The sequence below is a fragment of the Lepus europaeus genome, chromosome 17 (assembly GCF_033115175.1).
Source record: "Lepus europaeus isolate LE1 chromosome 17, mLepTim1.pri, whole genome shotgun sequence".
Classification (NCBI taxonomy): domain Eukaryota; kingdom Metazoa; phylum Chordata; class Mammalia; order Lagomorpha; family Leporidae; genus Lepus; species Lepus europaeus.
In genome coordinates this window covers 28,278,464-28,298,649 of record NC_084843.1, presented here as the reverse complement: position 1 = coordinate 28,298,649, position 20,186 = coordinate 28,278,464, and the positions used below count along the sequence as shown (strand labels likewise).

The following is a 20,186-nucleotide window of genomic DNA, read 5'->3' as shown; positions in this document are numbered from 1 at the left end:
TTGACAGGAGCGCGCGCTGGCGCCGGGGGAGCTGTCCGCGCGCTGTGTGAGCCGCGAGTGCGTGCGCGCGTGGCTGGGGGCAGCCTCCTTCGCCGGCATCCTCCTCTCTCTGGACACCCCCTTTCGGGGTGCGGGGCGAGGCGGCGGTCCCATCACACCGGGCGGGGGAAGAGCCCCTCCGACGCGCTTGCGGAGGCGCCGCCAGGTCTTCCGAGCCTCCTGGCCCTCGGCATCCCGGGGGCTGTGGCTGAGGTCTGTGGCGCAGGAATGGGGGTTGGGATAAGGAGAATGGCGACACAAACAACGGGTGACAGAGGGGGAGCAGGGAGAGGGCTGGGGACATGGACGGGGCACAGGTTCGACAGGAACAGGGCAATGAAGGGGAGCGAATGCCAAGGTACCGTGGGTGGAGCTTGTGGGTCCTGGGGAAGGTGCACGGGAGGTGGGGTGGGAGGGAGGGGGGCCCGGCAAGCTGGCAGAGGCCGTCGCCAAGGCAGCCATCAAGTAAACAAGCCCGCTGTTACCCGAGTCCCTCCGGACGCCCCATCAGAGGGCAGCCCCTCTATGCCGCCCACCTGCGCCCTGCGTTCCGCGAGCTTCCTTCCAGCGCACCTAGACTGTTGGCTGCGGGGCCAGGGCCGCCCACCGCCCGCCAAGGGGCTGCAGGCACAAGGGGCAGCGCCCGCGGCTCCTTCCCCCTCTCTCTGGCGGGGGACGGGGACGGGATTGATCCCCACCACACGGTTGGCTCTAGGAAAAGGCGCAGGACCCAGTCTCGTTGGTCCCTATGACACCCACGGCTCCAAGGCTCTGCCAATCCCCAGGCTCGCGGGCGAAGGCGCCCTGAGCACCCCCGCCCCTCCCCGCTGCTCAGCGTCACGCGTGACGTGCTGTCCTCTCAGGAGGGCGGCGGCGACGCACGGAGAGGAAGGCAGGTCTGAGAGCTGCAGAGGCCTGGAGCCCTGGAAGGCGTGAGTGCTGGCCGTGCCTGGAGGGGTCGGAGCAGGGAGGCGAGCACTGCAGGTTGGGGTGGGAAACTGAGGCTCGCCTTGAACCGGGCGCTCTGGCCTGTGGGATTCAGTGACTTCCTCTCTGCGGAGGTCCACGGGCGGTTGGCTGGGGAGGAGTGTCAGGGTGGGGCTGTGTGTGCTCACTGATGGCGATGGAGGTGGGGCAGGCAGAGAGACAGAGACTAAAGGTCTTTGTGGGCTGGTGTACACCCGGAGCGTCCACCTTGTTGTATGTCCGGGCAGGGCGTGCATGATGGTGACTTTGTGCATGGGTATGTGAGTGTGAGTGTGAGTGAGTGTACGAGAGGGGAGGGTGAGTCCTCTCGGGAGGGAGGAAGTGGGGCTGCAGAGGATTAGTCATTCTGCAGGATTTTGCCAGATGGCTGCTGCCGGCTTTCCTCTCTGTGCTGGGTGGAGGGGCTTCCGCTGAGCTGCGTGCGGCTCTAGTCTGGAGGCCGGTAGCTCCTAGAGAGGAGGGTGGGTGTCCGTGCCAGGCCTGCCCAGCAGGGAGAGCCTTGGGACCTTGTGTGGGCTGGGGAAGCTGGGTCTGGAGAGGGGATTTGTGCATGCACATGGCTGACAACAGGAGGCCTATGTCTGAGACCCATGTGCAGCAGAGAAGCCCTGGGGTGCCCAGTGAACTCTGGCTTTCTTCCTGTCAGGAGTGTGGGCTGGAATGTGGCATGTCTTGTGCCATCTTCTCAGTCCTAGGTGTTTGTATCTAGGTTCAGGGCAGCTGGGGACCTACAGCTGACATGAGCCTGGCTGTGCAGTGCATGTATGAGTACTGTGCATTTCGTGCATCCAGAGTACACAAGGAGGTACACGGGATGAGCTGCTGCTTATGCATTGGCCACATACACGTAAATCCTCACTCATGAAAATCTGTATCAGGCCAAAGCACAAGGAGATGTGTGTTCCCGGTGCTGACCTTCCCCTCCCCTCTCCAGAGGCTGTGGGTCCCTGGGCCAGGACGTTGCTTAGGAAACAACTCCTCCCCCACCCCCGCTTCCTAGAGTCACCTTGAGCTCTAGAAGGTGCTGGTGACAGGCAGGTGCCAGGACAGGGCTACCAAAGTTCCCCAGGTGGAGTTTCTGGATCCCTTCCTTGGAACCTTCTGACTTTGTCCGTGCCCTGCAGAAAATGGGTGAACTGCCCTTAGATATCAACATCGAGGAACCTCGCTGGGACCAAAGCACTTTCCTGGGCAGAGCCAGGCACTTCTTCACTGTCACGGATCCCCGAAATCTACTGCTATCCAGGGCACAGCTGGAAGCTTCCCGCAACATTGTACAGAACTACAGGTGACTCCTCCACTCTGACCCCGTCCCCATGGGTCTCGTTCCCTGCCATTAATACAGTACATTTTGCACCTGCCTCCCCAAGCTCGAAAGTCACCTGGTCCTACTCCTCAACCCCCTGTCATCCTGTCTGCTGGCGTCACAAGCACTGTGGCCCAAAGCTTGATCCAATAAGGACCGGAGGGTGTCTGGGTTGAGGAGGTGGCATTGATACTTACAGGTGGGTGCTGCTCTGTGCTTCACAAACCCTTGATAGGGACCCTTCCCACTGCTGGGCCGCCCTGTGCAGGGAGGGCGGGGCTCAACGGAGAGAACCACCGAGGCCACAGGGCAACCACCCATTGGAAACCACCATCACCTTGACCCTGCATTTTGGGAGAAAAGAAGGGCCACCCTTTGTGTGGAGCTAGAAGGCGACCAGCAATAGGAGCCTCCACATTGGGGAAGCTTTGCCCTTCCCCCAAAGACAAGGAGCTCCTTTATTCCTGAGGTGGGGGCTGAAGTTCCTGACCTGCCTACCCCTTGCTAACTTCTACAGGGCCGGCGTGCTCACTCCGGGGCTCACTGAGGACCAGCTGTGGAGGGCCAAGTACGTGTACGACTCTGCCTTCCACCCGGACACGGGAGAGAAGGTGGTCCTGATTGGCCGCATGTCAGCCCAGGTGCCCATGAACATGACCATCACTGGCTGCATGCTCACCTTCTACAGGCAGGTCTTGTCCCCTGTCCCTTTCTGAGTACACTAAGGCTTGGTGAGTAGGTGCTTCCTCTCTGGGACACTTTGGACAGAGGACAGTGGGAGGGCGAGCGCTTCTGTTGGACTCTCAGCCCTGGCACAGCGGGTGTGTAAGGGGTGGGGCACGCAGGGGTAGGGGCTCCCCCTGAGGTTTTGGGAATAACCTGTGGGGTTTCATTGTAGGGTGCAAGGTGAGCGATGGTGTAGAGGGGGCAGAAGTAAGTGTCTTTGTTCCTCCAGGACGACCCCCACCGTGGTGTTCTGGCAGTGGGTGAACCAGTCCTTCAACGCCATTGTAAACTACTCCAACCGCAGCGGCGACGCTCCCATCACCGTGGGGTGAGAATGTGTCCCCAGGAAGAGCTGCGGTGCTCTCACCCCCTACCGCTCTGTCCTTGTCTCTCCAGTTCCCTGTGGGTCCAGCAGCCAGAGGCTTAGCTTGGCCCCTGCCTCACCTGAGGGCCTGAGGGCCCCCAGGGTATGCTTCGGGGGCTTCCTACCAAGTTTCTGCTGGGGCCGGGGAGGGCTTTCTCTGCAGTGAGGCCACCCTCTCATGGTCACATGCTGACGTTCTGGCGTGTCCCTAAAGGAAAGACCCCCTAGGTGGCCTCTTCACCTCTCCCTGGTGACCTGCCCCTTCCATCCACAGGCAGCTGGGAACAGCCTATGTGAGTGCCACCACCGGGGCTGTGGCCACGGCTCTCGGACTCAAATCCCTCACCAAGGTAAAGGTGCTCCCACACATCCTTTATCCCCTCCTTCCTCCCTGTCGCCCCCCAGTCCTGACCTGTGGGATCCCTGTATTTCTCCCCAGGGACCCTCACCAGCCCACGGCCCACAGGGCCACTGAATGACCTTTCTCCCCCCAGCACCTGCCTCCCCTGGTCGGCAGATTTGTGCCCTTCGCAGCGGTGGCAGCCGCCAACTGCATCAACATCCCTCTGATGCGGCAGAGGTGAGCAGCGCTGCCCCTGGCCCCTGCGCGCCCAGTGTCCCCATGCAGACCAGCCCTGCGTGGGGATGCTGCTCTCCCTCCCCAGACGTGATCGGCTCAGCGCTGTCTCAGTCTCAGTCTGGAATCCTCGGGTGGGGGGGGGGGGGAGAACCGGCCTTTGAGTAGGACTGCGGCACTGCAGGTGGCTTTGGGGCCTAGGATCTGACCCCAGCCCCCTTTTTCCTTCCTAGGGAGCTGCAGGTGGGCATCCCGGTGACTGATGAGACAGGTCAGAGGCTTGGCCACTCGGTGACTGCGGCCAAGCAGGGAATCTTCCAGGTGGTGGTGTCGAGAATCTGCATGGCGATTCCTGCCATGGGTGAGGCGGGGGGGAAGCACCAGGGGAGGGGGGCTCTGAAAGGAGGAGGGGTGCAGTTTCTTTTGCGGACTTTGGGAGGGTAAGATTGCAGGGAGCATGCAGGAGTTGTGAAGAGGTCTCCCTTTCTTGGGGTCCTTGACTTTCATTTTACTAACCGCCTCCTTTCCCGCCCTGCTCTCCCCTCAGCCATCCCCCCTGTGATCATGAACACTCTGGAGAAGAAAGACTTCCTGAAGGTAGGTGCCAGGCACTCGCCACGCCCATCCCGGAAGTTTACTGGCTGAGAGGAAGGCATCAGCCTCCAGCCCTCTCTCCAACCTGGCCTGAGCCTAAGGCCTGCACCCCTCCTCCCGCCCCTGCCCTGCCCCCTCCACCTTCATTCATGCAACAAGAATGAATTTGGCTGGGGTGAAGGAACACAGGAAGAGAAGAAAGGAAATGGTTTCTGTCCAAAAACGAGTTGGCGTCACCCTGGAGGCCTCGACCCCGGGATAAGGACTGTCATGGTCATACTTGATAGCATACTCTTACTATCACCCACTAGCAGCCCCCCCCCCCCCCACGTGCACATGTTTACACACACACGCAGGCAGGACGGGGAAGCAAGGCACAGGGATACATGGTCTAGATCATTCATTCATAAACACTGAGTGAGTACCGACTACGTGCCAGGCTGTGTGCCAGCACTGTGCAGACGGCACTGACAACAGTCCTTGTGCTCAGGAAGCTTATAGCTCAGCACAGAAGCCAATAAACAAGGAGGCCACCAATATAAGTAGTTGTGATACGTACTTTGTGGGGAACCAATGGGCCCGAGCTGTTTAGAAAGGGTGGTCAGGGATTGCTGACAACTCAGGGATGGAAAGGGGAGACTGGACGGAGTGCAGAGAAGAGCATTTCCGGTACAGAGAAAACCCAGTGCAAAGGACCTGGGGCAGGAACATTTGAGGGGCCCGACGGTGGTCTTTGTGACTGAAGCCAATTGAGAGCAGCATGCTGAGCAGGGGATGTGTTTGGAAAGGGAAAGATTCATACCTGTAGGATAGGGGGCTGGGAGTGGAGGTTCAGAGCGGAGGCTTGGTGAAGGAAGCAGCTCCTGGAGGAGGTGAGAGAAGAGGAGGGGCCAGCAAGTGTCCTGGCAACCAATTCTGAGAGGTGAGAATGACTGACAGGATGTCAGGGAGGGTGGTCAGCTCCCAGGCCTGGCTGGAGTGCATGGGTGCAATGGATCCACTGTCTCCTGGGCTGGGCAGATATTAAAGGCCCACAGGTAGGCCTGATGGGATACCGCCACAGTGGGTGGAGCAGAATGGGGGTTAGGAGGCCAGGGACACCAGCCATCCCATTGTCTCTGTCTCCCCACAGCGCCGACCCTGGCTGGGGGCACCCCTGCAGGTGGGACTGGTGGGCTTCTGGTAAGTGTCAAAGGAGATAGTGGGGGCGGGGGGTAGGGTGTGGGCGCCTTGTCCACAGTGGGCGCAGATGGCTCTCTATGGCCTTTGAGATGCTTATACTCAGTGTGCATTCATGTGTCCGGCTCATGTGTGTCCTGGATACCTGTGAGTGTTAGGGGGTGGTCCCTGCCCATGAAGGTCACGTGTTTAGCTGAGGGGCTGCCAGTCTTCATCTACAAGGGGAAACACGCAAATACTCCTGGGCCAGGAAGGGCTTCCCCACACATTTCATTCCTGGTTCTGCACCCATTGGCCAGGGGCTTTGGAACGTAGCTCTGGGGGCTCTGTCCTCGGCCAGAACCTAAAGTCGGGGTTGGGCTTCATGTTCCTAAAAGGCCCTTTTGGGTTTAATCCACCTCCACCTCCTGGGGCTATCTTCAGGGGTGGGTGGGCGCAGGGAGGGAACAACCCCAGGCCAAACTTCACCAGCCTTTCCAATCTCCTCCCCCAGCCTGGTGTTCGCCACGCCCCTGTGCTGTGCCCTGTTTCCCCAGAGGAGGTAAGTGCTGCCCCCCGGCCAAGGCCGGGGCTCCTGACCCTCCTTGTATGTTCTGGGGGGAGGCTTGGCAGGCAGTCTTCTGACTTTGGGGGTGGGGGAGTGACAGGGAGCCAGGCTTCTAGGAGTGGGAGTGGGAGAGGGAAGGAACGGTGGTCCTTGAGCCTGAGGCGGGGGCTCAGGGGGCAGTCAGCCCGCCTGTGCTGTTCTGTTGCAGCTCCATACAAGTGAGCAGGCTGGAGCCGGAGCTGAGGGCTCAGATCCACGAGCAAAAGCCGAGCATCGAAGTGGTTTACTACAACAAGGGGCTCTGAGGGGGGTCAGCCTGTCCCCTCCCTTACTGCCTGGGCTGTTGCTTTCATGGTGCCTTGCCATCACTGCCACTTGCCCAGCTGCCTTGTATGGGGCAAGAGGTGTGGGGGAGGGGAGCAGCTACAGATACCAGCAACCCACTAGGGTGGGGGAGGTGCTCCCAAAAGCCTTTTTCTCTCTTCTCTGTTTTCAAAGAGTGACATCACATAACCCCTCCTTACCTGTGCTTGTGTGTCCACATACATACATGCATGAGACATGTATGTGTATGTTGGTCCTGGAAGAAAGTGGCAGACATACTATCCTGGGATGTCCTGATACCTGGCGTCCCTTCTCAGTGGCCTGCCCACCTGCCAGCCAGGTCAAGGTGGGACTTCCGTCCCTGAACTGTTTCACTGGCCATCACTTCTGATAGTGCCTCACCCTTTCTAGACACAGGAAGAGCCCCAGGCTCCCAAGAGAGGGACGGAGGGCCACTAGCAGGCCAAAGTGGGCTGAATCCTTCCAGTTTTTGAGACCTGGCTCCCAAAGCTGACTCTGGAATCGGCTGGCTCAGGAAGCCACAGTGTGGTAAGGGGAGGCAGGGGGCTCACGCATCCCTCGGCAGCACCCCCACACCCTGGAACAGTCCCTCTTCCACTCCTCTTCTATACCAGAACAAAGCAGTGTTAGTAGCCTGTGCTGCTCTTGCTGTTCCCCGACTCCCCCAGACCTCAACGCTGGTGTCTTTAGGCACCACTTAGGAGTTCTTGATCTGCTCTGACATCATGACCTCAGACTGAAACCCCACCATTCCAACCCCTTTTCCCAACCAAAGAGCCACAAAGGCAGAGCGAGCATTTCCCTTTAAGAGCTCCCACTGTACCTGCTCACAGAGGGTCCCAGATGTGGGAGCAGTGCTTAAACTCCTCAGGCACCCAAGTGGTTGTAGCCAGGACACCCTCAAAGGCAACCAGGCCCTGAGTGTGCGATCGTCAGACCGGGGATTCTGTGTCCCACTGGCCCCTGTGGGACAATCAGCAAAGCCCTCACCTTAGCTGCTCCGCTTTCTCGAGGCTTGGCCCCGCTCCTACCTCCACCCCAACCCCAAGGAGAGGAAGGGCCCGGGCATCAATGGTGGGTCCAAGTGGAACATGGACGTGGGGTGGGATGGCTGGGGGCGAATTCAGAGCTCAGTCTCGACTGCAGCTCCATGGACACTGGCTGGAGCGGTGGTGGCGGTGGGCTGGACAGAAGGCCTCAGTGGATGCTCTGGGGGCACTTTCCCAGGCCACCAGCGCCGGTGACAACAGCCATGCTGCCACTGCTACTCAATAAACTACAAGCCTATCTCCTTCTTGATCTTCACCTGATTCCATGTCCGAGTGTCCAGCGGAGTTCCTTTTTCTCCCTAGGAAGTCCAGTTCTTGGCCTCTTGCCTCCTCTTCTGTAGGGAGCCTCATTTCCCAGAAGAGGGCGCTCTGAGATTTAAAAAGTCAGTCCCCCCATTCGCAGGGACTGCCCATGCCGCCACCTTTTGTCATCGCGGTGGATGGAACGCTGCCCACTGGGGCCTGGGTGGGACCTGCCCACCAGTGCAGGCATGGGGGGGGAAGAGTGACGTAGAGAGGCCTCTGGAGACAGGGAGGCGAGAGGGCTGAGAACTGCCCGGCTCCATCAGAGAGGCTGCTAAGACACCGGCACTTCCTCCATGCCCTACAAAGTTCCACGGGAACAGGCCTGGGAGGAACCACTTGCCATTTAATACTTATTTTTAAAGCAAATTGCTTTTTCTTAGAAAAATTCTGCCCCTCAAGAATTTGTATGTATTTATTTTCATTTTCTTTGAGAGGTGGGGGGGAGGAAAAAGACTGAGAGGGGCTAGTGTTGTGGTGTAGTGTGTTAAGCTGCTGCTTGTGATGCTGAGAACCCATACTGGAGCACGAGTTCTAGTTCTTGCTGCTCCACTTCCCATCCAGTTCCCTGCTAATGCGCCTGGAGGTCAACAAAAGATGGCTCATGTGCTTGGGTCCCTGCCATCCACATAGGAGACCCAGCAGGAGTTCCAGGCTCCTGGCTTTTCCTGGCCCAGCTCCAGCCATTGCAGCCATTTGGAATGAACCAGCAGATGAAAGATCTCTGTCTGTCTCTGTCCTTTCCTCTCTCGCTCTGTAACTCTGCCTTTCAAATAAATAAATACGCCTTCAATAATTCAAAGAGAGAGAGAGAGAGAGACAGGAGAGAGGAGAAATTTTCTATTCAGTGGTTCACTCCCCAAATAATCGCAATAGCCATTCCTGGGCCAAGAGCCTAGACTTCAGTTCAGGTCTCCCACATGGGTGGCAGGGACCCAGTACGTGAGACATCATCCGCTGCCTTCCAGATGCCTTAGTCGGAAGCTAGATCTGGAGCAGAGTAGCTGGGACTCAAACCAGGCACTGGTTTGGTTTGTCTGAATATCCCAAGTGGCATCTTGACCACTGCACCAAACACCACCCCCCTTAACACTTCTTCCCATGACCCCAGGGTCCTCCACCCCCTCCCTATCAATTTAACCCGCCCTCCCCCATTATTTCTGGGAGGTGGACGAGGCCAGAAGTTCACCTCTGTGTCTAGCTGGTAAGAGCTACTATTGGGCAGTTTATAGTTGCCTCTGTTCCCCTGAGTCTTAGCTTTTGTAGATTCAAGGGAACAATGATGAATGGGTTTTTAATGAAAAACTGTGTCTCATTCCCTGCAGGGAAAGACCCCTCATTTCCCTTTTTTTCTAGCCCAAAGCTCTCACAGCAGCCTGAAGTGCACCTTGGCCTGGGGTCACTCACTGTCCTTGGAGTCCGAAGTTCACCTGGGCGGGCAGCAGGGCTGACACCAGCTGTTGACCACTGAATCCCCCTGTGTGGTGTGGGCTCAGTGAAGCCAGGGCTGCGAGTCTGTCATCTCTTGATTTTCATAACCACCCCTGGGGGGCCAGAAAGCTTACACTCTTAGCAAAGACACAGGCTTCAAGTTATTAAGGGAGTTTCCCACACTGCACCACTAGGAGGCGGTACAGCTAGGATTGAAACAGAGGTGTGTGTGTCACCATGGCCACTCTGCTAGACTTCTCACCTGCCAGGCACCAGCGACCTTGAGGCCGTTATTCTGGTCATGTGGACTTTCCAGGGCCTCTCTTTCCCTGGCCACCTTTTGTACAGACCAGCAAAACTGACAGGTCAACAAGTGTACACAAGCCTTTCACTAATGCCACTAAATAGTTTCCCACCTTCAGAGTTTCACAATTGCAGTACAAGTGAAGATCCCCAGCCAGCGCCGCAGTTCACTAGGCTAATCCTCCACCTGCAGCACCGGCACCCCGGGTTCTAGTCCCAGTCAGGGCGCCGGATTTTGTCCCGGTTGCTCCTCTTCCAGGCCAGCTCTCTGCTGTGGCCCGGGAAGGCAGTGGAGGATGGCCCAAGTGCTTGGGCCCTGCACCCGCGTGGGAGACCAGAAGCACCTGGCTCCTGGCTTCGGATCGGCATGGTGCGCCGGCCACAGCGGCCATTGGAGGGTGAACCAACGGAAGGAAGACCTCTCTCTCTCTCTCTCACTGTCTAACTTTGCCTGTCCAAAAAAAAAAAAAGTGAAGATCCCCAATCTTCATTAAAAACAGGACAACACTTAGATAAAAGTCTCAACTCCACCCCATCCTGCCAATCAGGGATGATCTATGGAAGATAAATCTAGTTTGAGAGTGAGGTGCGGGAATCTTTATAAAACAAAGGGCCGGCGGTGTATTGGGTTAAGCAGCCACCTACAGTGCTGACATCCCAGCCTTGGCTGCTCCACTTCCCATCCAGCTCCCTGATAGTGGCCTGGCCAAGGTGGCCCAAGTGCTTGGGCCCCTGCACCCATGTAAGAGACCTGGAGGAAGCTCCTGGCTCCTGGTTTAAGCCTGGCCCAACCCTGGGTGTTGCAGCCATTTAGGGAGTGAACCAGCAGATGGAAGATCTCTATATCTCCCTTTCAAATAAATAAAATATATCGTTTTTTAAAAGACATTATATAGCAGTTATTTGGGGTGGGCATTCTAGTGCCATGAGTTATCGGAGCACTGGTTTGAGTCCAGGCTGCTCTGCTTATGATCCAGCTTCTTGCTATGCATCCTGGAGAGAGCAGATGATGGCTCAAGTGTTTGACTCCTCTGCCACTCATGTCAGAGAGCCAGGTGGAGTTCTAGGATCCTGGCTTCAGCATAGCCCAGCCTTGGCTGTTGTAAGCATTTGGGGAGTGAAAGAGCAGATGGACAACCTGTGTGTGTGCTGCTCTGCCTTTCGATGGAAAAATAAATAAACAAACATTAAAATAAAAAACAACCGTGCCCTGCAGGTAATGCTAAACCACGTCCGAGAAGACTGGCCCCGGCACTGGTGGGCAGAGCAGGAAGCCCCCTTCCTTCCTGTTTCTAACTAGTTTCTCAAACACTCTACATTATCTGCAGGGACCTCACAGCCCCTGCAGGGAGAGACCCACCAGGTGACTCCAAAGTGTCTCCACACACTGGAATTTTCACCAGAAGTAAGCTTGTGGGTGGCGCGTGGGGCACACTTTCTTCAGCCACCTCATCCTCGGGTGGGTCGGCCCTTCTTTCCAGTGCTCAGAGGCCAGGAACTTCTCTGGGGAGCTGCATCTCTTCCCCTCGCCTGGCCTCATCCACTCCAGGGCCTCCATTCTGCCCTTATTAAGATAGAACACAACCCTCCTCTCTCCCCGCCTACGGTCTAAAGGGGGAAAATAAATGGCTTCAGTCCGGAGCCCTGGCTTAGCCTCGTCACAGTGAGCATCTCCTGCCCCTTTCTTGGATCCCTGGACCGGATGAAGCCACCATCCTAAGGACAGGCGGTTAGAGCCAGTTTCAGCGCCAGCCCTGCGGAGTCACACCAGTCAGACGTTTAGCCTGGTCTGGTCAGGTTCCAGGCAGCGCCAATCCTATTCCCTCCGGGTAAAGCCTGGCAGCTTCAAGCCCCGCCCCCAGCCATCGGTAAGCCACGCCCACCAGAGACGTAGCCGGCCGCTAGAGTCCCGCCCCCCGCGGTGGCCCCGTCGGTCCTTCCGTTTCCCGGGCAACGGCGGTAGCGCCTTGGGTCGCGGGTCCGGCTCACCGTCTTCCCTGAGTCTGGAGCATGCATCTCGGATCGGCTGCCCTGCTGCTCCTGGTCCCGGACCGCTAAATCCGCCAATCCCCTCCCCCCCTTCCTTCTTTCCAGTTTCGAAATCCAAGAGCTTCCCAGGGCCCGCCCTTTGACTTCCTGCCCGGAAACGCGCGAGGTTTTCGAGGAATCACGCGAGGCCTCTCCTGGTCCTAAGCCCCAGTTTGGGCAGCCGCCTCCCGGGCTGCGGCCCTGCCTCCCGCGCCGCCCGCCTCGCTCCCGCTCCCAGGCCTCCACCCAGGGGCTCAGGAAGCGTGTTCGGAACCCCGGCAGCTGGGCTCTGCGAGGGGGACCCGCCTTCGCGCCTGCGGGCCGACGGCACGGCGCCCTCCCCGCCCCTCGTCTTTCCTCTCCGCGGCCGCTGCGGTCATCTCGGCCCTGGCGCGGGCACCCCCCCTTTGCCAGCTGGATCATTCTCCGAAAGGGAGCTTCCTGGGATGCTCCGGTCCCAGCCCAGGCCGCCAGGGCGCCAGCGGCAGCCCCAGCTCCAGGCGGTGACCTCCTGCAGCTTCCCCCTTTCCATCTTCTCAGACCCAGGAGTTTTTGCGGCTGAACTGGCGGGACCCAGCGTGTGCGAGGCGGAGGAACCCTCCTTAGCTTGGGCTACACTGACAACCCGTCCCACCCCCAGCACATCCAACAGGAAATAACACGCGCGGTGCTCTTAACAGGCAGCGAGAAGCTCCTTCCAGAAGGTGCTTACTTAAGGGGCAGGGCTGGCTGTGTTAGTCTGTAAATTAACCAGTTAAGGCCGGCGCCGTGGCTTAACAGGCAAATCCTCCACCTTGCGGCGCCGGCACACCGGGTTCTAGTCCCAGTCGGGGCGCCGGATTCTATCCCGGTTGCCCCTCTTCCAGGCCAGCTCTCTGCTATGGCCCGGGAAGGCAGTGGAGGATGGCCCAAGTCCTTGGACCCTGCACCCGCATGGGAGACCAGGAGAAGCACCTGGCTCCTGGCTTCGGATCAGCGAGATGCGCCGGCCACAGCGGCCATTGGAGGGTGAACCAACGGCAAAAAGGAAGACCTTTCTCTCTGTCTCTCTCACTATCCACTCTGCCTGTCCAAAAAAAAAAAAAAAAAAAAAAAAATTAACCAGTTAAGCTCCTATATTCTTTTCCTTCTGACCGAAGCCCTCCCTCCCCTCCCACCAGCAAGTCCGCACTGCATTGATATTTTTTTTTCCCCAGAAGGAGCGCTTCCATTTGAACTTTGATTGAAGCTGAGATGTGTTCAGTTGTTGAGAGCAATGATTGTGAAAAGTGGTTATGTTGGAAGGGTTCTGCTATAGTTGTCAGAACCAGGAACGGTGCTCACCAACAGGGCCTGGGGAAAGGCAGGGAGCTGGGTGGGTCTGGAGTGTACAGGCATTTCCTTCCATTAAGAACCCAGAGTGGGGGCCCGGTGCTGTGGTGTAGTGGGCTAAGCCTCTGCCAGGCTGAAGCCAAGAGCCTGGAACTCCACCCAGGTCTCCCATGTGGGCACCAGGGACCCAAGGACTTGGGCCATCTGCTGCTGCTTTCCCAGGCCATAGCAGAGAGCTGGATCAGAACTGGAGCAGCTGGGACTGGAACCGGCACCCGAATGGGATGCTGGCACTGCAGTCGGCAGCTTTACCCACTCCACCACAGCACTGGCCCCCAAGGCTGGGCTTTATCTGTTTTTCTGCACCTGCCAATGCCCTCTTCCTTGGGCAGTTCCCTGTGGGGCTGACCTACCCTCCACTTTTGTACCTTCCTGGGGCTGGTACCAGGTTACCATCATGTAAGTCAATCTGGAAGAGATGTATCTTCCCCCCCGCCTTTTTTTTTAAAGATTTATTTATTTGGGCCGGCGCCATGGCTCACTAGGCTAATCCTCCGCCTCTGGTGCCAGCACTCCAGGTTCTAGTCCCGGTCAGGGCGCCGGTTCTGTCCCAGTTGCTCCTCTTCCAGTCCAGCTCTCTGCTGTGGCCCGGGAAGGCAGTGGAGGATGGATGAAGTGCTTGGGCCCTGCACCATATGGGAGACCAGGAGGAAGTACCTGGTTCTTGGCTTCAGATTGGCACAGCGTGCCAGCCATAGCAGCTATTTGGGGGGTGAACCAATGGAAGGAAGACCTTTCTCTGTTTCTCTCTCTCTCTCACTGTCTAACTCTGCCTGTCAAAAAATATATTTATTTATTTGAAAATCAGAATTATACTGAGAGAAAAGGAGGGGGGGGTCTTCCATCTGCTGGCCCACTCCCCAATTGGCTGCGATGGCCAGAGCTGCACCTATCTGAAGCCAGGAGCCAGGAGCTTCTTCCAGGTCACCCATGCAGGTGCAGGGGCCCAAGGACTTGGGCCATCTTCTACTGCTTTCCCAGGCCACAGCAGAGAGCTGAATTGGAAGTGGAGCAGCTAGGACTCAAACCGGCACCCATATGCTGGCACTGCAAGCGACAGCTTTAACCGCTACACCACAGTGCCGCCCCCCCCCCCCCCAAAAAAAAAAGATTTATTTATTTGAAAGGCAGAATGACAAAGAGAGATGGAGAGAGAAACTTCCATCTAATGCTTTACTTCTCAAATGACTGCAATGGCTGGGGCGGGGCCTGGCTGAAGCCAGGAGACTGGAACTCCCATCTGGTCCCCAACGTGGATACAGGGGCCCACGGACTTGGGCCATGATCTGCTGCTTTTCCAGGTACATTAGCAGGGTGCTGGCTCAGAAGCAGAGCAGCTGGGGCTTGAATTGGTACCCATCTGGGGTGCTGGCATCACAGGCGGTGGCTCTACCCACTAAGCCACAGTGCTGGCCCCTCTTGGTTCCTTACAGAGGGGCTTGAGCCTTCCTTCCAGGGCACCAGGGCACCAGGGCACGGCTTGGTGGTGCTGGGCAGTGGTGGTATATGGGATAAAGCATCACCCTACACAAGCCTGGAAGCTTTGCTTCCTGTGATACTCACTCATCCTGCTACACTTGCTCATCAGTGAGGTCTCCGTTTCTGCAGTTGGTTGCCAGCCCCTGAACCCGGCTGTCAGATTCCTCTGCATATATCTGACCCCCACAGTGTGGAAAGAATCAAGTTCTTTTCCTTTGGCTAAATCAGATACACTCTGTTCAACTGTCCCAAAGTTCCCAAGATCAATTAAGGAAGCTTGTTGCATAGACAGTGGGTGGCCCCTGGACCTGAAGTTTCCAAGCTATGTTGTGAGGTACCCCAGAGGGCCACAGGGAACTCACGGGGCTGCTGTTGAGGGAAACATACTCGATATTGACTGGACACTGCATGAAGTATTTCAGAGTTTCAACATTAGCTTGTGCTGCATTATATTTAGTGATGTCTTCGTGTAACGGCTTGTGATAAAAGCAGGCCCTGCACAAGAATCGGTGTGAAATAGGAAATAAGGAGAACACAGAGATGCCTACATCCCATTAGTGAAGAATCGGGGTTAAGAATGAAATAAAGGGGCCGGTGCTGTAGCACAGCAGGTTAAAGCTGTGGCCTGCAGTGTTGCAATCTCATATGGGTGCCGGTTCAAGTCCTGGCTGCTCCACTTCTGATCCAGCTTCCTGCTAATGAACCTGAGAAAGCAGCAGAAGATGGCCCAGGCACTTGGACCCCTGCATTCACGAGGGAGACCTGGAAGCAGCTCCTGGCTCCTGGCTTCAACCTGGCCTAAGCTGGGTTGTTGTGGCCACTGGGGGAGTGAACCAGTAAATGAACGATCTCTCTCTCTTTCTCCTTCTCTTCTCTCTTTCTGTAACTCTACCTTTCAAATAAATGAATAAATAAAAATGAAATAAAAATATTCTTTCTTCCAACTTGTGTGTATTAATTTCTCCTTTTTTATTTTTTATTTATTTGACAGGTAGAGTTACAGACAGTGAGAGGGAGAGACAGAGAGAAAGGTCTTCCTTCCACTGGTTCACCCCCAAAATGGCCGCCACAGCCGGCACGCTGTGCCGATCTGAAGCCAAGAGCCAGGTGCTTCCTCTTGGTCTCCCATGTGGGTGCAGCCGCCCAAGTACTTGGGCCATCCTCCACTGCCCTTCCGGACCACGGCAGAGAGCTGTACTGGAAGAGGAGCAACTGGGACTAGAACACGGGGGATTCTGGCGCCGAAGGCGGAGGATTAGCCAAGTGAGCCGGCCCGTGTATTAGTTTTTCAAACAGCTGCAAAATTGTTGGCATGTAAATACTTACATTGTTTGGACTTGCGTACCTAAGGAAGCTGTCAGAGATTTCTTTGGATCCAGTGTATTTGAAAAATTACTGAAAACCCAAGAATTCAGTGAATCTAGAAAGTTTGGGGCCCTCTGTCCTGACTGAACAAAGGAGGAATGTGTTGGGTTTCAGACCTGCCCTCTCTAAACTCAACAGGTACTGTGACTTTCTAGGTAATTTTCTCTGATTGGATTCTTTTTTTTTTTTTTTTTTTTTTTAAGATTTATTTTATTTAGTTGAAAGAGTTACAGAGAAAGGTAGAGACAGAGAGAGGTCTTCCATCTGCTGGTTTACTCCCCAGATGGCCGCAACGGCCGGAGCTGCACCCATCTGAAGCCAGGAGCCAGGAGCTTCCTCCAGGTCTCCCACATGGGTGCAGGGGCCTAAGGACTTGGGCCATCTTCTACTGCTATCCCAGGCCATAGCAGAGAGCTGGATGGGAAGAGGAGCAACTGGGACTAGAATCAGAGACCACATGGGATGCCGGCACTTCAAGCCAGGGCTTTAACCACAGCGCCAGCCCCTCTGATTAGACTCTTAAACATTCCTTCTGGGCAGTTCTAACCTGACTTCAGTAATCCAAGGTTGTCCATAGGGGATCACAAGGTGTCAGGGTGTGGGGACTGGGAGTGAGGGATGGGGTTAGTGGCAGAAGCTTGGAAGTCAGGGCTTCACTGGCCAGGCCGGCAAGGGAGAGAACGGAGCTGCGGACAGAAGGGCTGGCTGCCTTCTACATCTCCCTCTGGGCTGCACCTGGTGGGCCCATTTCTCCAGGGCAAACTCGAGCCCTGGAGACCTGCTCCTTTGCGCCCCCTGGAGGCCACACTGGGTCGGCTGGACTGGGCGGACGTGCTAGCTCCTGGCCACCGGATTTCCGGGGAACGCCGCGGGTGGGTGCGTCTGGGGCCTCACGCAGGCCCAAGCCCCCATCCTCAAGTGCCTGCAGGTGCCGCTGGTCCCTAGTGTCCTGGTTCATACATTAAAGATGTGCGGGCACTGGGCCTGCCGTGCCACAAACATGAAGACAGATTTTTAATCCCGAGCAAGAAGATGCCAGGAGATGGGGGCGACGCGGGAGAAAAATGAATTAGGTTTTTATTATGTGTTTTATTATGCTGTAATTGAACGGGATTAGGTAAGAATGCAATATATTTCTGATGCAGCTGGCGGCGGGGAGGGCAGGAGAGAGGCTGACAGTGAGCGAGCGAGCAGGAGCCTGCAGAGACGTTGGGCTCCTGGGATGGGGGCGGGGGCGGGTGCGCGGCGCTGGGGCTGGGTGGGCCCTGCCTCTGCCTGCATTCCCCCCACCTCGTCCCAAGGCAGTTTGGGTCAGGATAGGAGCGGGAGTGGTAATGACCACATTGAGGGGATAGGGTTAGCCACGGGTTCCGGTGGCATATATTGGAGCAGGGTCGCCTTCGTGAATTGGAGGGCTGGGGAGCTCACCAGCCGATCTCAGAAGGGAAACCGAGTCACCAAGGGACAGGGGTGTGGCCACGAAAAGGCCACGGAATTCGCACTTGCTCCGAACTCTCCCCTGCACATACGGGCACAGGCCTCGGAGGTCAGCAAACATTTCGGGGCGTCCGCAGTGTGCAAGGCGATGCGTGCTCTCAGACCCTCCTCCCATCCCATTGGATTCCCATCACCTCTGGAAAGATCCTTACCTACGCAGGCCTGACCAGGCCACCCCTAGAACTGCGCCCACCGAAGGCCTCCTCAGGTATCTGGCCCCCAGGTGGGCCCCCAGGTGGCTGTCAGGGCGGAGAAGGGCGAAGCCGCCACTCACCTGGCACCGCCCTTGTCCCCAGAGCTCGCCCCTCTGGCGCCCGGGGCCTCCAGCTTCATTAAGGGCCGCCGCCAGTGCCGCGCCTCACCTGCCGCGGCGTCCCTCGCGCTCCGCCAGGGACCCGCTCCTGGCGGTGATGAAGAGGCCCATTAGCCGCTTCCACCTTTAGGGCGGACTGGGCCGCTCTGCCCACCTCCCAATTAGGATATTAGAAACCGTCAACCAAGATTAATCGTTGCCCGGCTCCAGGGCAGGGAGACGAGCCCAGATTCGGCGGCGGCGCAGCTCGGTGCGGGCCAGCCCCGCGCTCCACCTGCTGCCGCCAGCCCTCCACCAGCCCTGGCCCCTCGGCCGCTCCCAGGTGAGTCCACCGACCGACCGGGGAGCGCGCCAAGGCCAGGCAAGGTCCTGGCACGTGGGGGAGGAAGGCGCGCCCTCTCCAGTGGACCTCCCCCCAGTTTTACCAATGAAAAGAATTGCACCCCTAACTCAGGAGCTGACCGCCGCTTTCTCGGACCAGCTTTCTGGGCCCCATGGCCTCTTTCCAGTCAGTTCCTCATGGATGGGAGCTCAGGCGCGCTCTGGCAGACGGTTCAGCACTGGAACCATCTTTATCCGCACCGTTATAGCCTTGGTATCTGTCTCCACCGCAGGACTGCAGGTTCCAGGGCCAAGGGATCTGGGTTGTGCTCACCGTGGACTCTGGAGCGCTTCCTTAATTGTGTGTTGGATGAACGAGTGGGCAACAGGCTTGCTTGCTCCCTGTGTGTTTATTGAAACCTCTGCCTCCTGTGTGAGCCCCTCCTCCCTTATTAAACACTGGGGGCACCTGCACTCCCTTCTAACTCGTGCTATAATGGTGATTATTAATTATTAATTATTAATATTAATTCCTTCTGGGAGTACCAGTTCCATGTCTCTTCCCCTGCCAGGTGGTGAGCTCCTGGGGACCCACAGCTGAACACCCGCCTCCCTCCCACCCCCCAGCTCCCCCAGGGAGCTGCGCCTTTCCTAGTTGCAGTTGTAGCAAGCCTCTTCCAAACTCATTCTTTGGAGGATTTGGTGGCCTGGGGAGGCAGAGTGACTTGCCTGAGGTCACATAGCCAGCTAGACTGGAAGCTGGGTGAAAATAACTTTCCGCTGTAAGGCACTGAATTTTCTCCAAAGGTGACATCATGTGAGACCCCAAGGAAGCTCCTTCTAGCTTCTGAAGTTTTTAAGCCCCGCTTGCAGGTGGTCCCAGGGAGCTCTTCCTTTGGGGATAGCAGTGGCCCAGAATTAAGCCTTTCCGATCCCTCCTGGTGAAGTGTTTGGGGCCTAGGTAGGCCTGTATTCTAGTCAACAGGAGCAAATTCCACTCCGTTTTCTCTTCCTTGGAGGATCTTCTCTTGGGTGTGTGTGGGGGCGTGGGGGTGTGATCAGTCTCTGATCTTCTTGCCCCCAAGAAGCGCCACGTGAAAATACTGATTCGGGATCAGAAATGGAAGAAATTAAAGCAAGTAAGGAGAAAGTCCTAGGACGGAGAGAGTGGGGGCCCTGAGCTCTGCCTGCACCCCATCGCACCCCCGGTGTGCCCCCCAACCCACTTGGTCTAGAGGAGAGGGGGTGGGGATGGGTTTGGGGATGGGGGCAAGATCGATGCATCACTGGGCTTTGACGACCGCAGGCTTTCACCTTGCAGATAATGGGGTGAGCGGCGGTAAACCCTCCCCGACAGAGCGGGCTCCCCCGGCCTTAATGAGATAATCAATACTTGTTCTCGGCTTAATTTCCATCTAATTGCTCTTTAACGACGCCGGATAATGGGCCGCCTCCTGTGAGGAGGGAGCTGGCTGGGAACCCGACCCGCCTCGGACTCGCGTCTTTGCTCCCCGGGGCGGGGCGCCCGCGCGCAGGTGGGTAGGGGGCGCAGGGCGCTCGCCGGCGTGGCTGGAGCTCCCTCGGCCGGCCTCCCTGCCCCGCGCCGCCGCCTGCCTGCGGCGCTCTCGGACGCCACCGGAGGGCGCTCCAGGCCTTCGACGCGGGATCCTCGCCCAGGCTCCCTGCTTTGGGCTCGGAACCCCTCACTCACCCCACACACCTGAGCAACTGCGTGCTTCTGGACAAGTGCTTTCCTCTTTTTCCTTACCGCTCAATGCACTGCACTTAGCAGGGGCTCCGAGGCCTTAGGGAAACTCCACCCATACTTGCTCCCCCGGGGGAGGGGGCTAGCTGGGCTGTTCCTGCAAAGGCACCTGGCTGGTCACCGCAAACGGGTCAGGCAAAGCAAGGAGAGGGGCAAGACGGAAAAAGGCTCGGCCCCGCGGCGGAGAGAGCCGCCTGATTTGCGCTCACGACCCCTCCAACCACCTTCAGCCAGGAAGGCTCCTGCCCAGGCCAGCGGGGGACGTGAGCACTTGCCTCACACCCTGCCAGCCTGTCT

General features: G+C 57.4%; 1 protein-coding gene across 2 annotated transcripts; it reads left to right on the top strand.

The window, feature by feature from the left end:
• Window positions 1-129: 129 nt before the first annotated feature.
• On the top strand, window positions 130-7,958 carry SFXN3 (sideroflexin 3). Of its 2 annotated transcripts, none has more exons than XM_062214608.1 (11): window positions 130-252; window positions 2,151-2,314; window positions 2,850-3,020; window positions 3,288-3,386; window positions 3,697-3,772; window positions 3,917-4,002; window positions 4,233-4,360; window positions 4,547-4,596; window positions 5,726-5,775; window positions 6,266-6,313; window positions 6,528-7,958. In XM_062214608.1, the coding sequence occupies exons 2-11, from the start codon at window positions 2,154-2,156 to the stop codon at window positions 6,622-6,624; spliced, it is 966 nt and encodes a 321-aa protein (XP_062070592.1). In that variant the 5' UTR covers window positions 130-252; window positions 2,151-2,153; the 3' UTR covers window positions 6,625-7,958. The 2 variants fall into 2 exon arrangements, with proteins under 2 accessions (XP_062070592.1, XP_062070591.1); XM_062214607.1 differs by lacking the exon at window positions 130-252 and adding an exon at window positions 868-971.
• Window positions 7,959-20,186: the final 12,228 nt, after the last annotated feature.